This window comes from Xenopus tropicalis, chromosome 1 (genome assembly GCF_000004195.4).
Source record: "Xenopus tropicalis strain Nigerian chromosome 1, UCB_Xtro_10.0, whole genome shotgun sequence".
Classification (NCBI taxonomy): Eukaryota; Metazoa; Chordata; class Amphibia; order Anura; family Pipidae; genus Xenopus; species Xenopus tropicalis.
Window position 1 is genome coordinate 97,981,491 of NC_030677.2, and position 13,214 is coordinate 97,994,704.

Consider the following 13,214-nt stretch of genomic DNA (forward strand, 5'->3'; position numbering starts at 1 on the left):
CCCATCTCCCCAAGACAGGAAAGCTTTAGTATGCACTGCTCACACTATTCTAAAACTCTGTTATAAATGATTGTAAAGCTCTGTGTAACCTGATAGAGCTATATAAATAAAAGATGATCACAATACCCAGTACTGTGGAGCGTTCCAGATCCCATCCATTTGATGTCCAGCACTGACACAGAGCAGCAATAAAATGAGCTTCTCCCAATTCCCTTAGCAACTAGCACGTTCTTTAGAAAGCTCTACATGCAGCATCTTTTTCCCATTCTCAGCTGACTGAAGACAAACATGATTGGCATTGCTCTCTGCAGAGACCATCATTTAATTTCAATCGAAGTGACTAAAAGAAAAAAAAGAAGTCTGTTTTATGCTTTAAATGAAGTCCATAACAGCAGAAGAAACCTTCTCCACACACAATACATTCTGCCTTACACCTCACAGCCGCCAAAGAATACCTCCTAGTTATCGTTTTAACTTTCACTTTAGCAAGTTTATCCGATTTTGTGAGCGGAAAACTCAAAAACTAAAGTATTTGGAGAACAGCTATAGGTACACTAAAATATATGCTCGTTAACGTCATTATCCTCAGATAATACTGTCAAACGCTTAATTCCCACAATTAAGCAAGCCGGCCCTAACGGGAAATGAGGTAAAAGAAGCTGATAGGGAAACTATTTTAGGCAGGAAAGTATCCACGTCCAGCCCAGCCCCCCTCAGACATACACCTCTATACCCAAGCACTTAAACTCAGCGAGCGGTGTGCATGCAATCACGTGGGGCCTGCAAGGCTCTAGCACTCGGTATCGCTGACCTAATTGGCTTCCCTGCGCAGTTTAGACGATTCTCATTGGTTGGCGGGCTACTTTCACGTGAACAGCTGAGTGGGTTGGAACGCCGGCTTCTTTAACAATGAGAGAGCTCTATGTAGTGCTAGTGGGTTCTGCAGCTGGCGTTGAGTCGATTCGCGGTACTTTGCTGCCGGTATGAGAGAGCCCACTGACAGTGCTGCGTCCCGGAAGCCCTGCTTCGGTTTCACCTGCCAGGCTCTTTGAATGCGTTACCTGTATAAGGTATGGGAAGTGGAATCGGCAATTAAGGGTTAGGGTGAACTAACAGAACGCCGGGTACATGGACCGCATCGTCCGTTTCTACGGGAACTCACATGGTCTGTCCACCTGTAAGTGGTCGACTTACGCGATTCATGGTGCGATGTTATCTACACTTTTATATGGACTGTGTCTAAAGTGCCTCTCTAGATAATGTACGGGTATTCCCCCAGTAAATGGATTTATATGACTGTTTGCTGGGTGAGTTCGGGCACCAGGGTGCGTGTATAGAGCACGAAGTAGGCCCTACTTACTTGTCTTATTGGGTTTAGGGGGACTGGGTACGCAGTTTAAATGGAGTTGGGGTGCCACTGTATTACCTGGGCTGAGCTTGCCTATATTAGCTAGGGATCCCAAGAGCAAATGGCTCAGTACCTGCAAGTCCACATGGTGCAAGGACCCTCTATAAAGAACAGGCTTATCAAGAGGGCTATATATAGCGCCACGTACTAGCGCAATGTATACAGGGAAACCTGTTGTACATAGAGAGCTGCGCTACTGGATAGTATCTCCCTTCTTCACACTGTCACTGTGGGTTACTCTGGAATCTTTTTGGGAAGCATGGCCCTTAGTTATTTAAGTATGTGGATAACTACGCTCTACTGTGCCTGATCAATACTTTAAAGGCAGATAATGACTGCATTTACTTTTTGGAAAGAATCGCTCTGATATTTCTGATTTTGTTACCCTGTTAGTGTCACCTAATGGTGGGAGATAGAACTGCAGTTTCCATCACACACCTTGTTCATCCTTATCTAGGTTCTAGGTCATGAGGTAAAATTAAAGGTGTTCTATCAACATTTATGACAAAGTTGCTGTATCTTTATGGAAAAAAAAAATTACTTCTAGCTTCTCCATATACATGCAAAAACTGTTATTTCTCAGTAAATCATAAACTAGGGCCTCAAACATGCATATTCTCAAACTTTGTGAAGATAAGTATTTCCATAGTCCTTTACTGGATTTACTGTTATCAATGCAGACCTTAAATATGGTAGGCAGACAGGTGATCAAGACTTTGCTACAATTTAAGGGTAAGCTCACGTAATTTTTTTTTTTTCTTTTTAAATAAAAGTGCCAGCTTTTAAAAAATATTTGTTTTGTGCTTGTCTTATGCCCGCCATGATTAATTCAAGAATAGTCTAGTCTAGCGTGTGCAGACTTAAAAACGTTTCTTATACCCTGCCCCAACACCTGTTGACCTGCACCCCTATATTTAGTAGGGAAAGGCTGATATGACTGTGGGCATTTCTGCTCCTTGAGCCATTTAAGAAGTAGCCAGCAGTGGTGTAAATTTCATTTTTATAAGCTCCTGACCTGCAAAAATGTTTTTGGAGGGGGCACTCAACATCACATTACCATGGCATGTTAATACACTCTGCTCACTCTAGTTGCATAGAATGGCACTCCAGGGGCAAATATGTGTATGGAGTGGGGGAGAAGGAAGGTCATACCAGCAACCCCTTCCCCGGGCTCTGCATGGTCATGGTGTGTACTTATTTGAAGTTATACTACTGGTACCTTACATCAGCCCTGCTGCCTTCTGGTGGGAAACAACTGCTTCAGACCTATTCATGTGTAGGGGAGGCAGCATGAGCAGCTTATAGTGCTTCTTCTGGCTAAAATATGGTGGAGGAAAAACCCTGTGCACCATCCACATTTAAAATAAAGCCTTTTTTTTTTTTTTTTTTTTAAGATAAACTCTTTAAAGATAAACTTGCCTTTTAAATGTCTCATCTAGGGTATTAAAGAGGCAGTTTTATGCTAAACATACTTTTTGGTTATTTTATTTCTTAAGCTAAACCAGAATATTAAGGTTGCTCCATGTTTGATCCCTGCACGGTAGATAGATTACCAGTGCACAGTTATGCTTACCTGTTACATTGCAATGCCCTAATGTGTAATAGTTTCAACTTGCCATGTTTAGCTAAAGAAATAACAAAACATACATGATAAAAACTATGCTATAAGTATCTGCAGCCAAGCCCTATTCATTGAACTTGAACAAGGGTATACAGGTTTTATTTAAAAATATTTTTTTTAGACAAGTATTATCCCAGTAATTATGATACTACAGGCCAAATCATATTGGATAACAATGGGATGCTTTGTTATTTGTCTTCAACTGAAAAATTGCACAAAACAATGTTTTGTTCCAATCTATAGTTAGAAGAATGGCTTGGGGAAATGATTCCCACTAGATGGCAGTAAATGTTTGCCTAAATCAAAGGACCAATAAGAAGGGGACTGAAAACATTAACAGCAAAAGGCAAATGAAGGGGGGTGTGTCATGCCTACGTGCAGTTTTAATTTCCTCTTTTATTCTCCCAGTAGACAACGGGCTCCCGTGGCACTATTTCTATTTCCACTCTGTCTTTGCTTCTGGGGATTTGTATTCTACATCAGCAACTCAACATTCAGGAGTTTTAAATGCCCTGGATTTCGTCACATATGAACTCCTCCAGGTAATATGGCAATATGTAAAACTTTAGTTTACTGTGAATGTGTTTTCTTCCATTATCTACATCTCATTTTTACAGCTGTTTCCTTTTTTATGTGTGCAAAATAACCGCATAGTATTTTGTGTTTTTTATTAATATTCTTGTCAAAAATATATACCTTTTCCAAAATAAGATGTACACACTTTTTCTAAAGCATAGGCTCCTAAACTGTGGTGCTGCACCCACTTTAGGGCCCAAAGTACGACATGGCAAGCTAATCTAAAGTTAAATTAGGGTATGAGTTGTGTGTACCCTTAAATGTTTTTTTTTTTTTTTTTTTCTTAGTGTGTTATAGATTTCATTTGGTCTTCGTTTTATTGGTGTTTGAATAATTTTCTATTCTGACTCTTCCCAGCATGCAGTTTAAAATGCTACCTGCATGTCAGGGTCACTAATCCAGCATCCAAAGAATATACAATTTATGGGACTACATTTTATTCTTATTTCAATTTTTTTTCTATTGAGACCCTATGCTATTTATTTTTCATTCTGACTTCCAAAATCTACCTTTATAGCTATAGTAAGTGGGGCCCTATCAAACTGGTAGCCTAAATTGCAAATTGGAGTGTTCCAGGACAAAATTGCTAAAAACCACAACAAATAAATGAAGACCTGTTGCAAGTTGTCTAAGAATATCATTGACCACACTTTAAGGTGAACAACTGCGTCTTAAATGCTTCTTGCCCAATGTATCTTAGGGACGTCTGATGATAATGTTTTCTACATTTGCATTATTTTTTTTTTTAAACAGGTGGGGCAAAGGCTGACCAAATGTTGTGGGAGAAAAGAGGGGTGTTGCCTCATGAAATCTGAAAAGCACCATTGTACAGTACTCTAATTAGAATTACTTGTTGACTGCCAGGGACATTATGCATATTTGATTTGCATCCAAATTTTAGTAATGGAAAAAACTTTTGTGTAGTTGGGGGGGGGGGGGGGGGAGAGAGGAGTGAAAGCTAGTTTTTAATGTAGCGGATAATTTATTTCCATCATCCCTTTTATTAATGTAAAGTTTCTTCCAACAGAATAAATTAGTAATTATAATAAGGTGGAAAAAAGATACTGGCCCTCAAAAATTTTGGGCTTGTAGAATTGATTCATTGACTTAATTTGGGTTTTCTGAGAGACCGGTTTAGAAATATTTAATTTAAATTATACCTGCGCTGTAAAGTCTTAATCGCTGAGCGGTGCGAAAATTTTAGGCAACCCCCAGTATAATAGTCTTTCTGATACCCCAGGCTGGTGTAATTCTGCAGAAGTTCTTCAGCACAATCTTTCTTCTGCTTCTCTTCACCGGCACACTAGTGTGAAAGAGACCGCTTTTGTTTCTAAATGCGGCTTTCGCTTTTCTGCGCATGTGCCTGCCTGGACCAGAATGACAAGAAGACAGTAGAAATACTAAGTAAGCTTTATCAGAAAGATCAATGTAAATACAGCCATAAGTACTTACAGGACTGCTGCTCTTAGTCCTCAGTGAAAAGAAACACTGTTTCTTTCCTTCTATTCAGTATACATTATCTTCTGAGTCAGACTTTCTGCTCTCAGAAAAATCCTTCAGGGCATGGCAGGAGTCCTCTCTTCCCCCTCCCCTCTCTGCTCTGCAATCTGGGCTTAGAGCTGTTCTGTGAGCAGGCAGGGAAGTGAAGTCAGACCAAGTTAAAATGACAGCTGCTATCTTAGAGGGAGTTTCTATGGCTGTCTACTTCAGGTATGGTAAACCATTCTGAAGGATAAATATAGTGTTTTAGCTTGCACTATTGTGACATATATTGGCAATAAAATGCCAAAATGCCTTTCCTTCTCCTTTAATACAATAGTACTTTATTTGTCTAACCTATGTGTGGCTTAAAGGAAACACTAAAATTTAAGTAAAAAAGCTATTCTTCCCTGGACCAATAACTGCCCTATCCTGCAAACCACTTAGTATTTTAAATGCTTTAATAGAAAATACCTGCTAAAACTTGGCTTCCTGTCAATTGAACTACAGCGATACGGGGAAGGAAGAAGCTGCAATCACTATGCGATGATCGATTGATTGAGCCTAGACTTCTTTCTGAATAGGAAGGAGTCAGGCTAGGCTCGATCAATCGATCGTCGCATAGTGGATGCAGCTCCTTCCTTTGCTGTATCGCCGTACTTCAATTGATGGGAAGCCAAGTTTTAGCAGGTATTTTCTATTAAAGCATTTAAAATACTAAGTGGTTTGCAGGATAGGGCAGTTATTGGTGCAGGGAGAATAGCTTTTTTTGTTACATTTCCTTTAATCAGAGGTATAATTCTGCAATTCATTTAGTGCTGTACATGGAGCAGTTTCCAATAACTTGTAGGTATTCACCAAATTCATAATTTTTGGATGCAAATTAGCAAATCTTCTACTAAAGAGTCAGCTGAATCTGAACTCTAAACTACATATTTTTGTGTGGAGGAAAATACATTGTAATAATAGTCACAATTGCTTTTCCAAACCTTTTGAATACTGCAAAAATACCCTTTTATCTTCTGAATTCTCCAGTGAGCTGTATAGCATTTGGTAACTGCATCTTTTATGCTGTGACCATCATGTGATCATATGATAATTTGGTTTTGCAAATAATTAAGCTTTTGCCATACTCTCTCCGTTGTCTTTCAGACAACATAAGCAACATACTAAGTATAATTGTCTTAAAATTATACCCCCATATGTAATGCAAGGCACAAAGTTTGCCCAGCTGCAGTAACCCACAAAGAAATAAGATGTTTTCTTTTGAAGAGGTGACGGATACTGCCTTCTAATTGGTTAATATAGGTGATGAGAACTATAGCAAACTTATAGCACTGTGCCTCGCATAAACCCCATAGTGTAGATATCTGGGTCATAAACAAATATTTCTTAAAGCAGGACTGAATGAGCAACGCAACACTAAATAGGAAGCAAGACCCTGCTCTTCATGGAATACAGTTCACTTTTAATGGGTTAGCAACTTTCAATTGGATTGTTTTAAATAGTTTTTGAATTACTGGCATTCTTTTGACACTTTCCCACTTTCAAATGGGGATCACTGACCCCAGCAGTCAAAAAAAAAACTTGCAGCTGCTTTTTTACTCTTTATTTCTTATCTTTCTATTTAGTCCCTCACCTTATATTCTTGGCTCTTCCTGGTTGCTAAGATTACCAAACTTACTCTTGAAAGCAGCCAATAAAAAACAAATTTATTTAAGTACCACAGATAAGAAATGAAGAATTGCACACTCTCATGCTAAATGTTAGTAAGTTAGTGTTAAGGTGAACAACCCATTTAAAGTTTGCTTGTAATGTTATGGAACTAAAGTTAAGCAACAAAGTGAGATCAGACTGCTTTTCTCTCAATGTATATCTGATGTGTTTAATTTTTTATTTTTAGTGTTCTGGACTTTTTTCCTCATAAGACAATGGCGGTAGACATCGCCATGAAGTTTTACTTGCGTTCCCCGCCATTGAGACGAGACCGTGTTGAATGCAGGATTGCCCGAAAGTCTAATGAACCCTTGAGACCGTGCATTCAGACAACTAATAAAACATTGCTGAGTGAACTGAGCAACCAAGAAAATAAAGTTAAGAAGCGGGTTTCATTTGCAGACAGTCGAGGCCTTGCACTTACCATGGTGAAAGTATATTCTGATTTTGATGATGAACTGGAAATTCCTTTTAATATATCAGAATTAATTGATAACATAGTCAACCTGACAACTGTGGAGAAGGAACGCTTTTTCTTGGACTTTGTGCAACCTTCTGCTGATTACTTGGACTTCAGAAACCGATTGCAAGCAGAAAGTGTGTGTCTAGAAAACTGCATGCTCAAAGACAAAGCTCTTGTTGGTACTGTAAAGGTTAAGAATCTTGCCTTCCAAAAGTCTGTGAAGATAAGAATGACCTGTGATAGTTGGCAAACTTACAAAGACTATGACTGTCTGTATGTTAAGGACACATACGCTGGTTCAGATAAAGACACTTTCTCATTTGATGTCAGCTTGCCAGAGGGTATCCAATCCAGTGCAAGCATAGAATTTGCTGTGTGTTTTGAATGCGAAGGAAGAATTTTTTGGGATAGTAATAAAGGTTTAAACTACAGAATTGTTAGACAGGATCATAGGATTCCCTCTGACTTTGAAAGTCGGCATTATGATCCTGTATGCTTGTCTGTTGATCAGTATGGGAGTCCTAGGTGCTCTTATGGCATTTTCCCAGAATTACAGACCTACTCTGGATTTGATAAACTAGGGCCTTATTATTAAAAATTGCATTAATAAAGAAAATTATTGGAGGAGACCGCCAAAAGTTTGTGGTGGTGCCAATCCTAATAAGGTAAAGTTGGGATTTGATGTAAAATATGTCCTTGTTGGGACTGGTAATGCACAATGAACTGAGAACCTATACTAGGTTATAATGCTGTCTTGTATCTAGCTTTCCTTTTTAAGGGATGCGTTTGGTGTCCTAATACTTAAATCCAAAGTAGCACCTTGCACCAAAGTAATGATGTGGTGATGCCAGGAAAAGTGATAACCTACAGTGCTGCTAGCCTTTTCCTTCCTATTGCTGCTACCAATCCACTGTTACTTTAATAGTATTGTCTTCCTCTGTGTTGCAGTTGGAAGCATTTTCATGTTCCTAGGATTTGAGAGATTTATGCCACATTTGACCACACCAAAACGCTATCCACGTCTCTTGTTTTTAAAATGTTTCGCTCTTCTCAGGTGAACGGATGTGATGGGCGTCATGGTGTAAATGTTTTTTGAATTTTTATTTCACTGCTTCACGTGCACAAATTTTTGTACCAGTTGAGTATCCACTGGCATGCCTCTTTAGATTTGGTACTGTACTGCAGCAATGTTATAAGTATTAAGTGTCTTGATATATAAAGGGCTGCACTCTAACCAGAAGGTCTTAATGTTGTCCAGAAGTGCATGTCCTGACCACCTCTAGAAAGCTAAATGCAAATATTTCCTATTCTTTCTGTCATTTGATCTCTGTGCCTTCAAGGATTTTTCTCCTCGTCGGATGGGTTTTAATCTTTGCATTTTGTTGGGTTCTTTAGTAGAAGTCTGCACTCTCTCCCCCCTCCCCCCTTCCTTTTTCCCTACACAAAGAAACAAATGCAGGTGTCCTTCCTCCCTCTGATTTCCCCCTCCCCTCCAAATGCAATTGCCCCTTATGTTCCTTTGGTTTCCTCTGGTGCTTTAATCATATAAATGGGTTTGTGTGTTTATCAAAACCCAGTTTCAGAAGTACAAGGGAATCTACCGATGGAATTGGCTACTAAAGCCATGATATGTTGTATAATTGTGACCATAGTAATTTCTTTCTGAAACTGAAGCATTCTAACTTTGGTCCCTGTTGTGAGTTAATGTGCACCCTTTATGGAAAAGATAGCCAGACTGTTTTTTTACATAAATGTTCAGGTTGGATTCTTGCTTTCAGATATATCTTCTACAATTGTTCTATATGGAACTGTGTGGTTTGCCATAGGGCATGACATTTGTGCACTTTAAACCATATTGTCATGTCTGTGTCATAAACAGCAATGGCATTTTATCTAAATTACGTAAAACTTTGGGTTTACTGGTAAACAAAAATAAGTTCCATTATGAACTTATTCTAAAAGGATAGGGTTAAGATATGCATTCATAATTGGGATGTTTCCAGCACTGCTGTGTGTGGTGCATTATATTTCTCCATGACTCTTTTGGCACATGTGAATTGCCATGGAACAGAACCAGCTGTGGTTGTTTTAATGAATATCTTGATCTGCAAATGAAAATATTGATAAGTCTTCACTACTGACCAAGAATGTAGAATCTAGACTGTTAGAATCAGAAAAGACTGATTCATTACCTGTTCCCAAACTATGCATTTCTGTGAATGTATAGAGAAAATGTCTTTCTATCCCTTTCCTTATTTTGTGCCTAGAAGTGCCTTGTTTAAATGTCGTTTTTTGTTTTTGCATGTTTGCATTTTTAAGACATATACATTTTGTACACAAGTGTTGTAATATTGATGCACTTTATAATCACAAGTGTGAACATTTCAAAATTTTTTTTTTTTTGTTTTTTTTTTTTTAGAAATATTTTAAAGTGAAATGTAATAAAGGTAGAGCATTTAACATGAACACTAGTTTGCTTTTTTTCTTGAATTGACTTGGTGTATGTATGTTTTGAGCAACTTTGACAGTATTTCTATTGTTAATCTTTCATATTTCACACACTAAAAAAAATAAATGCTTACACTAAGGCAGTACTATGAGTAATTTAACTTTGCACTCATCATGATATGCCTTGCAGATAGGGGAAGGCACCTGGCCAGTATTTCACCAGTATTCAGCAGCAATTAATTTGCCGGTAAATTTGTAATTACCTGTGCTTCCAGCCGGCCCTGAAATGCCACTTCCAAAACTGAATATTTGCTGGATTGGCTCTGGTCCATGCCCCTCACTGATCAAGGTTTGATTTGTATCACTAATTGGGTAATAGTTATCCTTAGGTCACCTTATAGTTACTCAGTAATTCAGGTTTGAATTGCATTTCTTGGCAGGGAGTGTTCTTGTCAAATCACTGGTTACCTAGATCTGTGGGAGAAAGACCAACACCCATTTTTAAAGACAATTATTAAAAAAAGTAAATTTGTGGGGGTGCCTACAAGCATGTAGAAATTTGGCAATTTTATTTACTCCATAACAACAATACAAATGAGCTGGGAAAGTAAAATAGGATTAAAGCAGTGGTGTAACATCACACCACCAGCCTCGCCCCGCAATAATCTTTGGAGGGGCATTTTGCACTGAAGCCTACCTGCCCCCTGTGCATGTCTGCCTGCAGTGGGCTCACAAATTTTCAGTGGCAATAGAAGACGCTCTAAGGTCTACTTGCTCTATAGTTCATGCCACTGGATTAAAGTGCACAGATCGCAGATCATAACCTGCTGGCTCAAGTTAAACAATGTAAAAAGGGCAATATTTACTGATCTATGTATGTATATTCTGGTTTAGTAAGATTCTTTGATAGGCCACTTAATGACATAAGCTATCTGTTGGTTAAGTATTTTAGCGGTATAGTTTTCCTTTAATACAGCTGATGTAAGCCAAACCATCAAGTAGCAAATAAGACTTACTGTATGATATTGAGTATAATGCTAGTTGTTGATGACCTAGCAGTGGCACTTAACTGTATATGAAATAGTCAAGCATGTCAGTCTGCATATCTGGAAAGCATAGTGACCACACCTCCATGCCATTTCTTATAATGATGTATTTATTTTTAAATCATAGTTTTAGTTGGTTTTCCTTTTTCCCCAAAGATCAGGATACTTAAATTTCAAATGTAAAAATCATCACTAAAGCATTTTATAAATATTGTATTTTCAAGAACTTAAAATAAGTGTTAAATGCGGTAACATCTTAAAATGGAGGTTTCCTGTGTTGCTGTATTGTTAGTTTGTCAGCCTCTAACTTATCCATCCTTGCCTTTGTAATCAATTAGCTTTCGCAATCTTCATCTGTATACTAGCCAATTTCTAGAAACCAGCTAGTCAAGAATTGAGATGTACATGTGCCCTACCTTCTCCAAGCAACAGAACTTGGCAGTGTGTCAGTAATTAAATGTGACCTCTAATGTCAGAAATAGCAAACAATGGTATTAGTTAATCTTCTTTCTCTGTATATAAAACTAACAAAGAAACATGTCATTATATTGCATATATTATAATTAATGCCTACAATGCAGTGCAGTGTCTCTCCCATAGGGCTGGCACTGATGAGCATTTGGTCTCCCCTGATGTGTTCTCCTGCGTTCCACCGCAGGGGTACAGTTATTTATTTGGCAGCAAAACATTGGGTTATCACTTAATAAATATATACTGTATGTCAGCATCTCAAGGATTTTAAGAAAACTGTTGCTACTGTTGCTACTGTTGCTCCTGGTCCAAATATATTGCTACCCTGGAAGTTTTAAAATTGATTTTAGTCCAAGACCTTGTACACTCCATGATGTACCTTCAAGAATGTCAGCATTCTTGAATTTATTTGAGCGTATTTAATTCTGCTGTTTGATATTTACTGTAAATTATTTGCAAAAGGTTGTCATTGTGTATTGTGTCAGAATGTTTTTGTGTTTGACCAGGCCCAGACTGGCAATCTGTGTGTTCTAGCAAATGCCAGAGGGTCTGCTGTAAATACCATAGACAGTCACTATTTAGTGGGCTGCTGGGGGTCTTTTTGGGCCTCTGTGTACTATAAATGTACAGTCCAGGCCTGTTTCTGACTGCACCAATTATTATTATAGATTTTTCATATTAGGCCCTGTCAGTCTTGATTGTCCAATCTATCACACAACAGATTATGGTCAGTTGCCAATGAACCTGCCTGAAGGTTTTATGAGGATGAGCATACCAACTCAGTGCCCAAAGCAAGGCAACATTGCAAACCTCTAAGTTACTATATACCACCCAGCAACTACATTTGTTTTGAATTATTGTGGAAAGAACTAGCATGGAAGCATCTATATTAAAAACAAATTATAGCTTGTATATATGCACCAGAGGGCAGACGGCTTCTGCACAATTTTTGCTCTTTTCTGCACCATCTTGCAGAAAATAGTAAATTAATATAAAGCTTTATTCACAACCTGTGTTTAGATGGTTTCCTGTGGTTGTTAACTCGGCAAAATACACATTTGCTTTCAGGTTTCTGCACAGAAACCTAGCAATGTATTATAGGCAACGTACTCTGTGCATTGCATCAACCACATGCAAGCCAGCAATACACTGAAGGAAATGGAATGTGTCTTGCATTAATCCCCTACATGTCAGCAGTAACACTTTTGTAAATAGACTCACTTCAACCCTTAACCCCAGATATGTTAACAATACCACTGCAGAAAACAAACTTGCACACCAACTCTTCTGTGCCTTACACACTACCAGCATACATTTCCTTTGGAACACAGCATGTTCCCACACTCCCAAATTTAAATGCTACAGCCACTGTCTAGCTGTTCATATTTTCTGCACTTGTGGCTCTGGCTCCTGAAACAAAGTAGCAAAAGCAGCTTATTTATTAACTCAGAACCATGAAACAGAGGGACAAACAAGTACTGCAATTCTGTTTACATATAACTTAAAGGAGTAGGAAAGGCAAAGTCACTTGGGGGTGCCAAAATGTTAGGCACCCCCAAGTGACTTAAATTGCTTCCTAACAGGGACACCAGCCCAGGGTACAAGGTAAGCGATTAAAGTTAATTTTAGGCACCCCCAAATGACTTAGCCTTTCCTTCTCCTTTAATAACCATTACAAATCAAATTCATGTATTTAAGAAAGCTGCTTAGAATTACTTTATGAAGCAATAAATATTATAAAAATCTGCATTTGCAATCGTGAATCCATTTGAACAACCAATCTGCTTGTTTAGACAATGGGCCAGATAGGTGAATCTCAGAGGGAAATGGGGGGGTGATGAGGCTTCTGTCACTTTCAGTTCTGCCAGTGCTTTCCATGCTTGTTGATGTTATGTTGCCTGGATCTTCTGTTAGATTTAATTCTGATTTTAGCAGGGTTTGATCAAGCTGTCTCTTCAGTGACCTATCAATAAATGAATTTTATAA

General features: G+C 38.4%; 1 protein-coding gene across 7 annotated transcripts; it reads left to right on the top strand.

Annotated features, from left to right (window-relative positions):
- Nucleotides 1-719: 719 nt before the first annotated feature.
- On the top strand, nucleotides 720-9,729 carry ppp1r3b (protein phosphatase 1 regulatory subunit 3B). 7 transcript variants are annotated; one of them, XM_012961856.3, is made up of 3 exons: nucleotides 720-1,070; nucleotides 3,438-3,571; nucleotides 6,988-9,729. In XM_012961856.3, the coding sequence occupies exons 2-3, from the start codon at nucleotides 3,537-3,539 to the stop codon at nucleotides 7,856-7,858; spliced, it is 906 nt and encodes a 301-aa protein (XP_012817310.1). In that variant the 5' UTR covers nucleotides 720-1,070; nucleotides 3,438-3,536; the 3' UTR covers nucleotides 7,859-9,729.
- The last annotated feature ends 3,485 nt before the right edge of the window (nucleotides 9,730-13,214 follow it).